Source organism: Ailuropoda melanoleuca, chromosome 7 (genome assembly GCF_002007445.2).
Source record: "Ailuropoda melanoleuca isolate Jingjing chromosome 7, ASM200744v2, whole genome shotgun sequence".
Classification (NCBI taxonomy): Eukaryota; Metazoa; Chordata; class Mammalia; order Carnivora; family Ursidae; genus Ailuropoda; species Ailuropoda melanoleuca.
Genome location: NC_048224.1, coordinates 109685595 through 109703951, shown reverse-complemented (window position 1 = coordinate 109703951; position 18357 = coordinate 109685595). Strand labels below are relative to the sequence as shown.

At 39.0% G+C, this 18357-nt stretch overlaps 1 protein-coding gene across 4 annotated transcripts in view; it reads left to right on the top strand.

Annotated features, from left to right (window-relative positions):
- The window catches only part of TBC1D4 (TBC1 domain family member 4), a 189111-nt gene that overhangs the window by 119844 nt on the left and 50910 nt on the right, over positions 1-18357 (top strand). For all 4 annotated transcript variants that reach the window (XM_034665294.1, XM_002926843.4, XM_034665295.1 and 1 more), the window contains exons 4-8: positions 1121-1225; positions 6732-6864; positions 10338-10429; positions 10707-10817; positions 15232-15351. In XM_034665294.1, coding sequence (XP_034521185.1) covers positions 1121-1225; positions 6732-6864; positions 10338-10429; positions 10707-10817; positions 15232-15351 — 561 coding nt within the window. The remainder of the gene's footprint in view (positions 1-1120; positions 1226-6731; positions 6865-10337; positions 10430-10706; positions 10818-15231; positions 15352-18357) is intronic.

The window sequence follows — 18357 nt, the reverse complement described above, 5'->3', positions numbered from 1 at the left end:
GGAACTTACTTTCAACTCATGAATGGTAGTAACCTCACCCCTCCTTACTGACTTTTTACTTTTGGTCTGAATTGATTTCCTTTATTCACATCCATTGGATCGACAGCATGTTACAAGAATAATGGTTACCATTTATCCACGTTATGTGCCAGTAACTATAATAGATAATTCTCAGTTGTAAATCTCAAAAATTGCTGAGAATGTTGCCATTACTACTGTTATCTAATGAGAAATGGAGCCTCAGAGATCATTACTAGAAACCCAGCACAATGTCTCATACCTTGTAGAGGGGTTGAACTAAGAATGAAGCACAAATCTGTCTGACTCCAAAGCCTGTTTTCTTTTCACCAGGATTTAAGTGATTGCAGGACTACTTTAAATTTTTGTCTACCTGGCTTTTTCCAGTACTGTGCTTGCTATTAAAATAACAAGGTGCTGTCTACTAATTGGTGTGTATATATTCAGCCTGGCTGAAGTTCACAGATGATTCAGAATTTTTTATTACGTGTAGCTGAGGTTATTTAGCCTGCGATCAGGAAGTACAGTGATTTGTACATTTGGATAATTGACATCTGCATTAATTTCTTTAATATATTAGTTTTCTAACAGTTGTGGCTCCTTAAATATCTATATATGGACAGATACTCTAGTATGTTGAATGCACGCTTTAGGGAATTCATGCCATTTAATTAAAGCATCATTAGTTGTAATTTTTCTGATTCTTACTTAGCTTCATATGGACAAGAACAGGGCTTATGATAAACCATCAGACTGCTCGTTCCAAGACCAATAAATTGAAAACTCCATTACTTGCAAACACTAAGTGGCAATTTTATTACAAGAGACAATGAATCATGCCATCGTATTTTTCTTCCCATGGCCCAGAGTCATGGTGTGCAGGAGTGTTTGAAACAAAACAATCTAAGTTGCTGTTTCCCTTTATTTTATGTGTCAGAAGACCACGGCATAAGTTTGCTTTGACATTATGTCCCCTATCAAGATAGCGGGCCGAGAAGGAGAAATTCATGAAAGCGTGAAAGCATAGGACTGATGCCGATTTCTGTAGCATTGAGTAAAAGGACATTTTGCAGTAAACACTGTACTTCTTTCCCCCTCGCAGGGTATAAAACATGTTGATCATTTTGGCTTCATCTGTCGGGAGTCAGCAGAGCCCGGGCTGAGCCAGTATATCTGTTATGTGTTCCAATGCGCCAGCGAATCTCTGGTAAGTGGTGTGATTGTTGCCTGCGAGCTCCTGGTCTCTCAGGAGCTGGAGCCTCACAGAACTGGTACCAGTGTAAAAACAAAAGGGCATCTAGAAACAGGTTTCTGCTCTTTAAAGCAGCAGTAGGAAAACAAAAACAAATTGTCATGGTAATTTTTAAGCCTAGATACTTTCTGCCAGTAACTATATAGTTACTTGAGCTTAAGGAATCCAGTCATGTTATCAGGGCTATTTTTAAAAGGTAGGAAAAGACTAATAATAGGAGAAGAGCTGTTATGTTTTCCGTTGCTCATGTAAGTTGAGAAGGAAGACCACTGATCTCTTACTCTCTGAATTATTATAACATCTCAGAGGAGGTAATGCTGTCATCAGCAGAGCAGAGAAGGATTTTGTTTTATTTCATTAGCCACTATTCTCATTTTTTAAAAACTTTATTTTTTAATGGTCTTAGTCTAGCCTTCATTTTGTTTTTTTTTTTGGAATTTGAAAGCCCATTCTTCTTTCCAGCACCCTCCCCTCACTCCCTCTACCTGCCCCTTTATGGCAGCCATTGGAGTTGAAGAAACATTTAAGGCAAACGTAGAAATACATATGAGTGACTAAACATATTTCGATATTTTTCCCTAAAATTTTTTACTTCTTCTTCCACTTGCATTATCTCTCCTAACCATTTTAACACAAACCCTTAGCTCTATCACCATACTTTGAAGAAAAATATTTCCTTAGACATATAATCCTCCTGCAAGCATTTCTCCTGGGGAAACACACACCATTTAACATAGACAACAAGCCAGACAGCATTCTTCTCATTTCTTTGTTGCATGTTGCCATCATTTCTGCTCAACTCTGGCCTTCCATATTCCCCATGTGGAAGGAATACGGAAGTGTAGGAATAATGAAGAAATGGGAGTGAATTGGTTCCAAGGCACTTCCTGACTGGGGCCCTCTGGGTCTCAGCCTGTTTTCTCTGGGGAATATAGCTCTCCCATCACTAACAACTTCTTTCTCAAGAGAGTTCCATTTGTCTTTCATGATTACGCTAGATAATTAGCCATACCTAGGAAAAATCCACATGTTGAGATCCAGATGGCCATGGTATAATAGTTTCAGTTCAGGACTCAAGATAGAAATTTGAGAGTTGCCATTATGTAAATGATAGCTGGGGGCATGAGAGAAGATGAGCACCGGCAGGGAGAGAGAGAAAGCCCAAGAGAAGCAGTGACTGAGCGCTGAAAAGTGCCAACCAAGTAAGATGTAGGTAGAAAATACCGTCAGGAGAATCCGCTGTCCCTCTGCCCGCTCACCCCTCACTCCCTCCCTCCTTCATCCCTCTTCCTAGCTAAGGCTGATTCTTCCACATTCTGGATCCCTTTCCAAAACCTGTCCTATATTCCATGTTTTATTTTGGCATCTCCATTTACCCAGCTTCCCAGTTTAGAAATCATAACACATTCTCCTTCACCTACTATATTCACTTGTTCACCAAATCCTGTTAATGGCAAAGATAGAAAGGTTTCTTCTCCAATTCTCCTCCTTTCCCTCTATTCTGGGTATTCATCTTCCTTGCTTAGACTATCACACTAATGGCCTAACTAGTCTCCCTAGCTTAATCTGTCATCTGTCCACTTTCCACTTCGTGCTATAGCTTTATTTCTCACAAAATTTCCAGGGACCAGTTTATGCCTCCTTGTTAAGAGACAAAGTCTAGATTGTGTGGCATGGTGAAGGACCTTCCTCCTTCTGTGGTCCTCACTGGGATGCCTCTCCTTTTCATGGCTGTGTCCTCACACGGGCTGTCCCATCTCCTCAGCTCTAGGCCAGACAGCAGTGGCTGGTGTGATGATTGGTGTGGTGCAGCTTTCCTTTGGTTTGCTACTGAAGCAGCAAATGGTTCATGTGCAGGACATGTGGGATTGAAGATTTAAATGAGTGGCTGGGGCTGAAGTTCTGAGATCACTGTTGGTTGCACAGAACGAGGAGTCTGCTGTGTCAGAGGAGGCGAGAGCCAGGGCTCCCACAGTTAGATTGTCTGGCAGAGAAGGTGGCCCTGTGGGTTTCAAAGTCTGCCCTGCTGCTAAACAATGAGATTATGCTGTATTTTCATTACGTATTTTTCACATTCTCTTTTCTACTGCTTCATGGGATGTGAGGCAGACCTGGCTATGCCTTACTGTGACTTGAATCCCCTTCTTCTTTTCTACTTGCATTTGTACACATCCTAGTGAAGTCTTTTTGGATGGCTTTTTTTTTTTTTTTTTTTTTTTTTTTGTAGGAACTGACTTTTTTCGTTGCTTTGTTGTCAGTTCTCTTGTCAAATATGGTTCACAGGTCTCTTAACAGTTCCTATTAACCCCCACTCTTATTTGTTTACATAACTTTCTAGTTCACTAGATTGTGACTCCCGCAAGTTCAGGACCATTCTTATTCCTGTCGTATCCTCCAGTGTTTCTAGAGTAACAGGTGCTTGTTAAGTGTGTTTTGAGTGAGTGAGTGTGTTACCCCTAACTTCAGGCAGTCATTGTCTAGGTGCCGATTAATCTCATTACTGTAAAGCCTGGCTTGAGAGGAAGGTTACATAAAGCCTTCTTATTCTTAATTTCATTTATAGGTTTTATTTTGTTTGTAATTTTCAGGGTTTTTTGTTTTGTTTTGTTTTTTTCCTCCCTTATACATGTAGAATGAGGTTTTGAAATAGGAAGTCAGAGTAGAAGGTCTGGGAACGAGCTGTATTTTCCACCTTGAGAAGCTCTGTGACTAAGGCAACAGCCCAGTGTGGCTGAGAATGTCTTCCTTTTACATGGAAGCTATATCAGAATTGCCATTTTGGCACCATTATTTAAGAAGAGCAGGCTTTGCTAGAATCTTTTAAAACTTGTTACTTCTAGTTTTATCAGTAAGCATCTTAACTGAATAGTGGGGCATCAGAAGTGCAAGTTAGAAGAAAAATTAAATGAGATTTCCTGTGTAAAAGAGTATGGTTCAAGCAGCTGACATATAGAACAAAACAAAACAGTTAATTAAATATTACAGGTCTAAGCAGTGTTATGATTGATGTGGCTTGGCAGTTGTGTAAGACAAAGTATTGCAAAACCACACATGCTGACTTATCTTCGCTGAGCAAAAAGAATACTCACTAGCATTTTCTTTTCCGTCTTTATAACAATTGCTGTGAATTGATAAACAGTATAGTTTTTCATGGGTCCTGGAGAGTTACACTCCAAATTTAAATGCTCAGTATGCCTTCCTTCCTTCCTTCCTTTGTAAAACATCTGTAGGCAGTTGGCTTCGTCTGGTTTAACCAACAATTGAGATTTGTGGAAAACACCGTTTTTACATTCTCCAAAATTGGTTTAAAAGGTATGGGGAAAAAAATGGAAGTTGCCCCTGATAGACAAAGAAAAAGTAAAACCCCACAGATGCAGACAACAGTGTCCAGGACAAGTATGAAAAAAGAACAAAGACGATGACTTAGGCTCCCAAGACACAGAGTTTGTATAGGGTTTAATAGTTGATATTTTTCCAGAGAATTAAACTAGGTAATCCTGTGATTCTTAGGCCAATTCTTAAATGCCATAAAATACCTAATTTTGGTGCATAAATATTTATGAGCATTATCTTCATTATGGATTTTTACCTTAATATCAAAAATTGGCTTTCTTTGTCCCATCTCATACTTTTCACTGGAAATTTAATTTTGGCTGTTAGTAATGCTAAGAATACTCTCCTTCTGTTTGCATATGATTGATTTATCTTTGTGCATTCCTTTACTTTTAGCCTTTTAACATCACCTATGATTTGTTGTTGTTGTATCTAGAATAAAGCGCTGCACTAATTTGAATTTTAGTTGCTCTGATCCCATGATAGAATTTATAGGCCATCTTAAAAAAGTGATGAGTCTAAAAAAGCAAAACATTTAAAAACATTTAAAATTTTAGAAGTCAAAGATTTTAGTAATATTTGTGGCTGGAAGAAATTGGTAGCCACATTAGACACCATTGAAATGGCCTCTTGTTTCATCTAGAAATAGAGAAGAAAACATGAAAGTTCAGTATTTTCATTGGAAGTCTTTTACAAGTTAGTATTGCTAAATAACAAATAATAAACCCATATGACAGCTAACCAGATAACTCATTCTTTCAGTGCCTTTAACAAATGAGAAACAAGAAAATAGAAACAAACATGCACATAAGTAATTGAAATTGTTTTTGAATACATACATAACAAGGCAAATGAAATAAAACTGCAAAGGCATTAAGCATATAGTGCTTTTATTTTCAAGAACAAGAAATCTTATTTTTTAATTATAGTATAAAAGAACAGACTTTATGAATAACCCATTTTTATTTATGGAACAATGTGAACTTATAAGCCTTTTAAAAACTTGGTAACATAGTAAAACATAACTGAATAATGACTGGCTGCTTAGTGTTTGATCTCTCCTTTTAGTAGTAATATTAGAAGAATTAAGTTTCTTTTTCATTTCAGGTTCTTCATATACCCACATGCAGAAGTAGATTAAATCCTTTAAATAATAGCTTATTCTTAAACCTGGCTGAAGGGGGAGGGGAAAGAGAGACTTTAAAAAAGTGGTTTTCGATTTCAAAGCTAGCTTGGGGGAGGCCCTTGGTACTCCACAGCTCCCCATGGAAGTTTGAGACTTTGATCTCAGTTCTACATCATGGGAAAACCACAAGTTACATTGATGATTGTGTCGCAGAGACATGGCCTGAAGTCGGGTTAGCAGTGCATGAGGGGGAGCTGATAGTTGACCCCAGAGAAGCAAGCAGGAAACTAGCATGCTAGATTCACACTTCTTGATTGAGTCATTGGGAGGGCTCGGGAGAAATCAGCTGGTAGTTTTCAAACTGGCTGACCTAGTGGTGAGACCCAGCTGTTGCACAGTATGATGTCAGAACTTCTTAGTATCGCATATCAGAAGTGAAATGATAACAAATTAGCAGACATAGAGGTAAGACCAGCAACCTTCACAGACTTCCCTCAACATTCGTTAAATTGAACTCATTCCCCCCCGCCAGAACTTTGCTTAAACCTGTGTTTTGTTTTTACACTAAAAGCGATCCAGAAGGATAAAGTGAATAGGATACCTATTACCAAAAGTGAACATTAAGCCTATTTTGTTGCTCCCTATATATTGCAGAAAGAACTTCTAAAGAAATCTGATACACTACTTAATGACACAAAGATCTGATTGACTGTCAGTTAAACTGTCAGTGATGCCGTCCGACTCAGTGGGATCTAAAAAGAGCCTCCAAGTAATCAGTGTTACACACGTGAAAATGGTCTTACTCTATCCAGCTTTCAGTGATAGTATAATTGAAGGTCTAACTTCATACTTGGTATTTTCTCTCTACTAGCTTTGTAGTTGTCCAATTCCATTATTTATTATTTAGTTAGCATCAACACAGTCCCATATTGCTGTTGGGCTTTTAATGTGTTACTGTGAAGGCACACGTTTTAGAGACCTGAGTTATGTTTCTTCTTGTAGGTCGATGAGGTAATGCTGACTCTGAAACAGGCCTTCAGCACCGCGGCTGCCCTGCAGAGTGCCAAGACCCAGATTAAGCTGTGCGAGGCCTGCCCTATGCACTCTTTGCATAAGCTCTGTGAAAGGATTGAAGGTACAGTAGAACTTGGCGGGGGCGAAGGAAGAGTTTGCTTTGGCATCTGAGAAGTGAGAAAGTCGTTACTGTGGGCGGATGGGTCTTTGTTTCCAGGTGAAACCAGGGCCCAGAGAATCATTTCTCCCGTCCTGTCAAATTTGTGTACTCATTCTCTCGGAGGTGCTTGCCTTTTTCTCTCCTCTTTCTTTCTCTTTTTCATTTTTCTTTCTTTCTTTTTCTTTCTTTCTTTCTTTCTTTCTTTCTTTCTTTCTTTCTTTCTTTCTTTCCTTTCTTTTCTTTTCTTTCTTTCTTTTTTTTTTTTTGAAGGCAGACTCAAAAAAAGGAGTTGTATTTCCCAGAGTTCTTAAGACTGCTATGGACTTAGTCGGAACTGACCAAATATTTGTCGAACGGGTGAAGAGAGGCGAAAGCATCCCAGAATGTCAACTATTTTTATTTAAGTCTGTTTTTATTCCCTCTCACTTGATGATGTGTTCCTTTTCCCTAACAATGTAGAACTGGAATGGACCTTGTGTGGCTTTTGAGTGACATTTGAAAATGACAGAGATAGTGGGTGTGATATCGTAAAGCAGGTTTTTAAAAAAAGTGTTCTGAGGAGCGGAAATGAGGAAGTGACTCTTGACTCACATCCCCTTTCTCCTCATTATCTCTCATTAACAAAAGAGGTTGGAAATGACTTCACAGAAGAAACACAATTTGGTAAACATGTGTTAAGCATCTGCTGTGTGCCAGGCATTGTGGCAATAGGCAATACAGAAATGACTGAGATACAGGCTGTGCCTTCAGAAGCTTCCAGAGTGGAAGACAGGCATATGAGCCTGTTAATGCAAGTCAGGATGATGGGGGTTATGATAGATGGGGAGAGTGCAAGTGTCAGAACATGGCAGAGAATGGTCTCATCATTGTAAATGCAGATTGTGAATTCTGTTCAGTAAACAGCAGGATCAAAGGCACAGGGCAGAATTGATGATGAACAGCAGTGTTTATTGACTATCCATTCAGCTGTGTGACCCAGGACTATTTAAATGTAATGTTCAGATTTTAAAATTTATAATTTTTACAATGCACATAATTTTTGCATTTGTACCTTTACGAAAATGGAAGATTCTTTGGTGTACAGTAAAGAGAACATCATAAAACTGTGGAAGAAAGGCTGAATTGCTTAGGAAATAGTGTTAGATCAATTTGCTATCCAAAGAGAGAAAGATTCCTCCCACTTATCCTACTCAAAATACACTCTAGGTGGATCAAACCCCTCACTGTAAATAAAATATTAAAATCATTAAAAGAAAATAAGAATATTCTGGTATCCTTAAACAAGGAAACCTTTATGAAGATACAAAAATGCAAAAACTGTTAAAAGAAGTTGTGGACAGATTTGACCTCATAAAAATTTACATTTTTTACATAACAAGTATTTCTTGGAAGTTAAATGAGGAGATAGCAGATTGGTAATCAGAATTTATTAGAACTCTTAACGGTCTGAAAGAGAAAGATAAAACTACCAGTAGGAAATGACACAATCTGTATTAAAAAACACTCATACGAAAAGGAAATTAAAAGGTCCAGTAATAAAAATGAGAAGATTTTCAACCTCCCTAGATGTCAGAGACATGAAAATGGAAACAATAAGATAGTCATCAGATTAACTGTTGGTGAAATTGTGGAGATATTGATATATTTGTGTGAGGCTGAATGTAATGTAAATTGGATAGCCATTTTGGGTGACGATGGATAGAAATTCATTAACCTAAAATTACCCACTAGTTCCCTGTTTTGATAAGAGAAACTCTTATACAGGTTTAGAAAGTGACATTTTCAAGGTTGTATTGTTTTTAAAAAAGGGAAAATTGGAAACAACCCAAATATGTATCAATAGCATAACTGAAGTATGTTCATACAATGAAACAATTAATAGGAATGAATTCCAGCTGTATATCGACTTGGATACATCTTAAAATTATATAATTGAGTGAAATGGTCATTTGTTGGTAACACATACACTTTGTTCTGTCTGGAAAAATACATAAAATAATACCCTGTGTTTCTTTTTTTAAAGAACTTTTAATATGGTCTACTTTTAGATTTACAGGAAAGTTGCAGAGTTTCCAAATGTTTGTTCCCCATCCTCACCAGTTAACATCTTATATAGTCCAGTGCAATGTTTGGAATAGGAAATTAATACTGGTACAATACTATATCCCAGCTAAACATTTCATTTGATCTTCACCAGTTGTTTTATTGATGTCCTTTTTTGTTCCAGGATCCCCGTCGGGATTCTAGCTTTGTGTGGTTGTTGCCTTACCCTGGTCTCCTGCTGTCTGCAGCTCCTCCTCAGTCTTTCTTTGTCTTCCATGACCTTGACATCCCCAATGAGCATCACTCTATTACTTTGCTGGACGTCCCTCAGTGCAGCCCGTTTGACGTCTTGTAACGTTTGGACTGAGGGCAGTGCTTCCAAGAAGAGCACGATAGAAATGGCACAGCTGCCTTCTCAGTGCATCCTGTCTCGGGGCTCATGACGTTGAGTTTATTACTGGTCATGTTGGCCTTATCACCTGGTCAAGGTGCTCTCAGCAATTTTCCGCTATAAAATTACTACTCTTCCCCCTGGAGCCAGCAAATATTTTAGATACTTTGAGTCTACACAAATCTCTTGTCTCTAATGCCTTTGCTCACTGATTCTACTGTCTATCAGAGGCAAATTTATCTCAGTCTATAATGTTCAAATATTTTAAAAATGTAGGATTTATCTTACTTGGGTAATAATATATAAAGCGAATAAATGCGCACAGTGTTGTCTGACTCAGAGGAAAAGAACTCTTTTAAAAAAAATTTATAAAACCAAAAATGTTTTCATGGAAAATGTTTTTGCCCAAGGATTTGATATAAATTATGTGAAGAGTGTGATAGATATAAAAATAACGTGAAGTAAAGAGGTAACAATTTTGTGGTAGAATAATAACAGTAATTATGTCACTGAGTGCTCTTGCTGTTCCTGAAATTTTGTTACCATGGAACAAGACCTGCATCAGGAGGAGAGATTCCTGTTTATGCTGTAGCTCTGCCTTTTAATATTATTACTATTAAATTAGTATTATGTTGTAGTTTAAGCTTAGAGATTTTGGCCAATGCTAGTATTCACCGATGAGTTTCTACGGTGTCTATGTCTGTTCATATACTAGATGATACCTGGTTATGCTGTTGATTTGGTATCCTTTAGAAACTTCTTGTTAATAATTCTGACTTCAGGATAACCGACAGGGGGCTGTTGATTTTGGTAAGGGTTCCATCTAGCTTTCATCATCTTGTGGTAGTGTTCCAAGGTTTGTTGCAGGCAGGGACACCTCTCCTTGAGAAGATTTAACTTCAGAGCCTGCTGGCAAAGGGACAAATGTAATGCATGATATATGCATTTTGATCTCTGCAACTATGCTCTGTTTAATACTTATCCCTATCATTTTCCATAGGTCTCTACCCCCCGAGAGCCAAGCTGGTAATACAGAGGCATCTCTCATCACTGACAGATAACGAGCAAGCAGATATCTTTGAGCGAGTTCAGGTAACATGATTTATAGTTCTCACCAATAAGATCTAAGAAATGAGAATCGGATCCTGTTCTTAGTTCTTTTCACTCCTCTCTCTGAAGTTCAAGATATATATCCTATTACACTCTATAGGATAGTATCAAGAATACCACTGTTCCTCCTGCTTCTGAGAGCAGTGAAACACTTAGCTTTATTTATGTCTGTCTGCCAGACACATAAAACCAAGTGGGAATACAACAAAATGAGAGAAGCTGTGTTGCATAGTGTGCTCTTGGTTTGTGTGTTGGACAGAAAATGAAGCCAGTCAGTGACCAGGAGGAGAATGAACTTGTGATTTTACATTTGAGGCAGCTGTGTGAAGCCAAGCAGAAGACACACATTCACATTGGAGAAGGCCCATCGGTGAGAAGATGCTTTTTTTTTTTTTTCCCTTGACCTACTTTTGTTTTGTTTATATATTTAATCAAAATATCACAGGAGATGTCAAAGGAGTTTCTTTTCTTTGGGTTCCCAACTTTAGAGCTAAAGTTTTATCAATCAGACTTATTTTTCAGCATCTTAGTTTTGGAAGAGGTCTTAACATTGAGATAAAATAATGAGTTCTACAGTGTGAAAAAAAATGGGTTCTTGGTATAGAAACAGTAATAACACATGTTCATGATTTAGAATGAACATGCTTTTTTGGTTGTATTGACCCATTTTATTTCAAATCCATAGGAACATTTTATTTCATTACAAGTTTATACAACCTTGAAGGGTAAATAGCAGCCACCCAAAGAAGCAGTAGTATTTTGTAAATGGCCATTTTATTTTATTTTATTTTTTTTTAAATATTTTTTTTTTTTTTAAAGATTTTATTTATTTATTTGACAGAGACAGAGACAGCCAGCGGGAGAGGGAACACAAGCAGGGGGAGTGGAAGAGGAAGAAGCAGGCTTATAGTGGAAGAGCCTGATGTGGGGCTCGATCCCACAAAGCAGGGATCACGCCCTGAGCTGAAGGCAGACGCTTAACCGCTGTGCCACCCAGGCGCCCCTATTTTTTTAAAGATTTTATTTATTTATTCGTGAGAGACCGAGAGAGAGAGAGGCAGAGGCAGAGGGAGAAGCAGGTTTCCTGCTGAGCAGGGAGCCCGATGCAGGACTTGATCCCATGACCTGAGGTGAAGGCAGATGCTTAATCTACTGAGCCACCCAGGAGCCCAGAAATGGCCATTTTAGATGCAAACGAAGGTCTGATATTTTTGTGCATTGGTTGAGAATGTATTTTCAGCTGCGTATAGATAAAGCAAGACACCAGCAACAGCCCTGTAAGGAGATGATGACATAGTTACTTCTCAGTAACAGGAATTTAGGTTAGTCTGTATTTTACTCTATTCAGAGGAAGTCACACATCACTTTATTAGTGATTCCTGAATTGTGTTCATTGAATCAGCTCTGCTAAAGAACCTTCTATGAGCCAAGCTGTGTGATAATGGTGAACCAAAAAGAGATGGATGAATCCTCCAGGGAAGAGCTCCAGTATTGGAAAAGGGAATGCAAACAGATAAATGGACACGTAGAGTAGAGGCAACAATGTGGCTTCCTAAGAGAATGTGCAAATGTGCAGTGAGCTCAAAAGTAGCTATGTCTTTTCTTTAGAGCCAGAGTACAGAGTAAGGATGGAGGGATGAATTCAAGAATTCAAGAGGAAGAAATTTTTTGCGGGGAGGCAGGGGACCAAATTTCAGGGGAGATTGTTAATTGAAAAAGTCAAAATGTTTTTTAAGAAAGGGACATTGAGCACAAAGTTATGTAGTAGCTGTGACCATGACATATTCTGTGCAGGCCTTCAGAGTACTTAATGGATTTTTAGGATGCACTTGAGGATGGGGTAATAATGGCTGGAAGGATAGGCAGTGGTGAGATGATGGAGAGCCTTAAGTGCTAAGCCTGACTTTGTCGTTGAAGGTAAGAGCATGAGATCAGATATGTAATTTAAAGAGATAATTCTGTTATGCCTGGTTGGCTCAATTGGTTAAGCATCTGCCTTCAGCTCAGGTCATGATCCCAGGGTCCTGGGATCTTGTCCCACATTGGGCTCCTTACTCAACAGGGAGCCTGCTTCTCCCTCTGCTTCTACCCCTGTTTGTGTTCTCTCTATTCGTCTCTCTGACAAATAAATAAGATCTTAAAAACAAAAAAAAAGAGATAATTCTGTTGTCATAGTGATGGCTGATTTGTGGGACAGATTGATGGGTGAGGGGGTTGACAGTGTTAGGACTGCAGTCACATTCCCAAATCAGGAGAGTTTTGTAATAGAATATGCGAAAAGTGATTCATGTAATTATTGCACAAACTTTTATCAAGTTGTACACTGTGTACTAGGCAGTGGTGTTGAATAATGACAGCTCTTTTCTGCCATCTAACTGTTGAGGAGGCGAAACCAACATGTAATCAAATACAGTAAAATATAAAGATAATGGTGGAATTGGTACAATGATATAAGTATGTACCAGACAGATATAACACTGGTACCTAAATAGATTGAGTGATTCTGTCTTTAAAAGTTTATTTTGTCTTAGAGAGAAGCGAGCTAGAGCACTCCTGGAGCTGTGGGGAAGGGAATGAGACAAGAGCTATTTAGGAGGCGTGATCATCAGGACTTTGTGACAAGGAACATGTGTCAAGGAAGGGAAAGGGGATTGCTAGGAGAGACTTAAGAGTTTCAGGTGTGGGGGGAGTGGATGAAATTGAGCTGGAAATATAGAAAGAAAACAAGAGTGGGTCAAGGGATGGAAATAAGAAATAAGAGCTGTTTTAGAAGGGTGTTTGGGGGCTCCTGGGTGGCTCAGTTGATTAAGCGTCTGACACTTGATTTCAGCTCAGGTCATGATCTCAAAGTTGTGAGATCGAGCCCCACGTCAGGCTGTGTGCTGGATGTAGAGCTTGCTTAAGATTCTCTCTCTCCTTCTCCCTCTGCTCACCCTCACATGTGTGTTCTCTCTCTCTCTCCCCCTAAAAAAAAGAAATGTGTTTGAGATTTAATTAGAAAAGTGGACTTGGTGCCCACAGAGGAATTTGAGTTGATGTTGTAAATATGGAAGACAATGAGGTTTGGCATAGATTTTAAGTCAAAGCAGGAGGTACTGAGGAACCCTTGCATTTCAGGCAACGAATGAATTAAAATGGCACCAGCGGAAAAGACTGAAAGAGGATGATAGGGTAGAAAGAGACTGGCAGAGATTTGCTATGGTAGGTGACCAAGGTAGGAGAAAAGTTCAAGTTAGAACATCAAGCAAGTCCAGTGATATAGGAAGGTCAAGAAACATAAAGACTAAAATCTGTTAATGGGTTTGCTGATTTCAGTCACTGGTGGTGATAGTGATGTTGACTAGAGGCCAAAAGCAGTGTGTGAGCTGGGATGCGCATCTTCTTGGTGATGGAGGGCACTAAAGATCACAGAAGAGGAGACTTTAACAAATTGTTTTCCTGCTCGTAGTTAAGTTCTCCCTCACTCTCTCTCTCTCTTCCCCCCCCCTTGCTCCCTCCTTCCCTCTCCCCTTCCTTTCTTCCTTTCATTTATTCATCTGGTATTTACTGAGCAGCTACTATGTCAAGCGCTGTGCTAAGTACCAATACAACTTCCCTATTTTAGTCATGTTCTTTGCCTGAAAGCCCGAGAAGAATGTCTTCCCAGTCCTTTATCCACACCTGAGCCCAGTCCAGCTTCCATCCATAGTCATTATTTTCATTCCTTTCTTGATGGGGGTCCTGTTTCTTTTTATCAGTAACTTAGATCTGTTAGCCAGTTCTAATGCGGACCTTTTATTGCCTTCTGTCTGGACTGTGCTGAATTCTCTAGTCTGGTCTTTCAGTCTCTGATTTCCCCATCCTTCAGGTGATTTCTGGATGTTTCTTTCAGATAAATCTCCCCCCAAACATTACTTTTACAGTGACGCCCCTCTGCTTATAATTTCTGGTCAGTGATTCTGCCTATTTCAAAGTTTCATCTCCAGGCTCATTTTTCCAAGTTAACCTTCAACTACTTTCCTTTGTTTTGGCCAAACACCTGCCCTGACTCCCTGTCCCATGAGCATTGATCTTCTGACCACTGAGAACCACGACCAATCTTTTTATTCCTGAGACCCACAACCAATTCATGAATCCAGATTTGATACATGTTGCTTTGTGTTCCCTTCTCAAACAAATAATAAGGTTTCTCTCTTGGAAATTTTCTAGCACTGCCAACCATGTGATATACATAGTGGCTCATTAGTGCAATAGAAAAAATATAGAGAGAACCTAATATAGTGGACATATTGTAGATTCTCATACAGCTTAGTACTATCAATGAGTACTTGTTGATTTGAAAGATAAATGACTCACACCCAAATGAAAATGGGATTGTCACAGAAGCATTCACAGAATTCAGTTTTACCAGGAGATGCTTTGTTCTTTGAGACTTATTTTCTGTGTTTTCCTTGGTAATTTGGACATAAAATATGCAGCTTGGAGAGGGATGGTTATAGTTGTTAATCAAGATAGCAGTAAAAATTGACATTTCAAGTTTAATTTTTGTTAAATACAGCAGGATTATATTAGCAGAAAGGAAAGACATAAAGGAAAGATCTTCTGTGTTTTTTATTACTTACAATATTAAAGTAAACCCCTGCCCTTATAATCTGTATGCTCAGTGTGGAACCTGAATTATTACTTCTTAATAGAGCTACAGAAGAATTCTTGTGCTTTTTAATGGCTTAGTCAAGCCCATATTTAAGGCCTCATTTAACCTTGAGTGTTTCCAAACTAAAATTTATCTGTTTTTCTTCCTATAGACTATTTCAAATAGTACAATCCCGGAAAATGCAACAAGCAGTGGAAGGTTCAAGCTTGACATTCTGAAAAATAAAGCTAAGAGGTCTTTAACTAGCTCCCTGGAAAATATCTTCTCAAGGGTAAGATTAAACTGAGACTCTCTTAATTAGATATTAATGTCTGTGTTTGCTAACTGCTTTATTTCACTCTCAACTGCCTCATGGAAAATTTCCTCAATAAAAAAAACCAAACAACAAACTACTAAGATAACTTTAATTTAGTTAATGTATTTTAAGTAATCTCATGATTTATTCCAATGCCTCTAATATCTAAGTTTGAGCAAGAGATTTAGTAGTAGAGATATATGTATAAAAAAGGGGAAATAGAATATTGATGTCCAATATTATAAGAACTTATTGTCATTTGCCACATAAAGTTATAAAGTAGCCTTCATTTTGCTATTATTAAGAGCTGACAGGAAATACTAAAATATTATAAATTAATAGGAATTTATGTATTCTATTTATTTTATTGTATGTTTTATTTCAAAATCAAAGTGATTTCTCATCCCTTCATTTTTCTCTTCCTGAATAATTCAGTCCTAAAGCTGTTAGATGAGCCCAAGCAAGGTGGATGTCTTAGAGCTGGAGGGTGGGGGACCCACAGTGGCTCAGAGCAGGGAGACAGAGCCTAATGGGGTTGTGTGTGGGGGGTGGCCCAGTGCAGCCTGTGGAAACCAGAATGTGGCGAGGAGGATATCAACTTAGGAGGGCAACCTGGTTCAGGAAGTCAGAGCTTGAGCCAGCGAGGAGGCCAGTTGTGCAGAGGGATGGCCCACTGCGGGGTGTCAGAGCCAGCATGAGTGGAGGGGAGAAGGCTTTCAAGGTGCCGGTTACATAGAGTTAGAGTCCTTGAGCAGAGTGAGGATGGCACTGTGTGTGTGGGTGGCAGCCCTGATGGAACCTGAGTAGGATGGAGAGTGTCTGTGAGGTGACAGTTGTGGAGAAATTTACACACAGGGGACTGGTCAGATATGGAACTGTATTAAGGATTTGGGAAAAGGGAATTGCAAATATGAAGAGGGAAGAAATTAGAATAAATCCCATGTTGTTGGATTCAACTCAGAGGTAATAGTATGTAATCCTGATTATCTATGTGCTTTTGAATTTCTTTTTAATATAGTTAATATATTTTATTTTAAAATATATACTAACACGTGTGTGTGTGTGTGTGTGTGTGTGTGTGTGTGTGTAAATGTGCATATGGTCCCTGGCTCTGTCCACTGATAGGAGCCGGAAACAGCTTTTCTGCAAATGCCAGAGAATAAATTAAGCCTGGTTGGGTGACACCAAGCACCTGGATTTTGGTCTCCGTATATTATTCTACAGGAAGGAACTGGAATCCTGGGAGAAATGTCTGATTCCAGGACCGCAGGGCAAAGTACAGGATAAGTCTGGAGCATGCTGGTGTTGTAGATAGTAAGGGAGCACTCAAAGAAAGATGGCGGTGTGTCATAAAGACCTTGAAGGGCTCCCACCGTTGACATCTGAGACAATGTAAACATCAAAATAAATGATAGCAAAGGATAGCAACTGGTTATATAAAATAGGAAATGTTGAAAAATGAATGAATGAAAAATGGTATGAAAAATGAATAACTTGAAAGTTTGCTCATGATCAGGTTATTTACTGGATTTAATTAATACTCATTAATTACAAAGAAGAGAGTAGTAACTTTACATTGGCGAAGGCTGGCAGACACCACCTTAGTAAAGTAATTTAAATGGAATGTCCTCACCAATGCTACAAATTGAAACCTTGTGCCACTTGATTCAGAAAATACAGAACTTCTGTGGTAGTCTTGCCTAAGGGGCGGTACCAGAATCGAATCATGAAGTAGAATCAACAAACCCTCAGGGAGGTACAGTCTGCAAAATAACTAGCCTGTTGTCTTCAAAAGTGTCAGGTCAAGAAAGTTAAGTGCTGTAAACCATGAGGACAGTACCTTCTGATACAGGGTGTTCTAATTTTTATTTCTTTGCCAGAACTCAAATACTTTTTTTTTTTTAATATTTTTGTATTATATTGTTAGTCACCATACGGTACATCCCTGGTTTCTGATGTAAAGTTCTATGATTCATTAGTTACGTATAACACCCAGTGCACCATGCAATATGTGCCCTCCTTAACTACCCATTACCAGTCTATCCCATTCCCCCACCCCCTCCCCTCTGAAGCCCTCAGTTTGTTTATCATAGTCCATAGTCTCTCATGTTTCATTCCCCCTTCTGATTACCCCCCCTTTCTTTATCCCTTTCTTCCCCTACTGATCTTCCTAGTTCTTATGTTCCATAGATGAGAGAAATCATATGATAATTGTCTTTCTCTGCTTGACTTATTTCACTTAGCATTATCTCCACTCCCATCCATGTTGCTGCAAATGTTGAGAACTCGTTCTTTCTGATAGCTGAGTAATATTCCATTGTATATGTGGACCACAACTTCTTAGTCCAGTCATCTGTTNCTTCTTAATCCAGTCATCTGTTGAAGGGCATCTCGGCTCCTTCCATGATTTGGCTATTGTGGACAATGCAGCTATGAACATTGGGGTGCATATGGCCCTTCTCTTCACTACATCTGTATCTTTGGGGTAAATACCCAGGAGTGCAATGGCTGGGTCATAGGGTAGCTCAATTTTTTTTTTTAAAGATTTTATTTATTTATTTGACAGAGAGACAGCCAGCTAGATAGGGAGCACAAGCAGGGGGAGTGGGAGAGGAAGGAGCAGGCTTCCAGAGGAGGAGCCTTATGTGGGGCTCGATCCCATAACGCCGGGATCACACCCTGAGCCGAAGGAAGATGCCTAACGACTGCGCTACCAAGGCGCCCCATAGGGTAGCTCAATTTTTAACTTTTTAAGGGAACTCCACACTGTTTTCCAGAGTGGCTGTACCAACTTACATTCCCACCAACACTGTAGGAGGGATCCCCTTTCTCCACATCCTCTCCAACAATTGTTGTTTCTTGCCTTGTCTATCTTTGCCATTCTAACTGGCGTAAGGTGGTATCTCAGTGTGGTTTTGATTTGAATTTCCCTGATGGCTAATGATTTTGAACATTTTTTCATGTGTCTGTTAGCCATTTGTA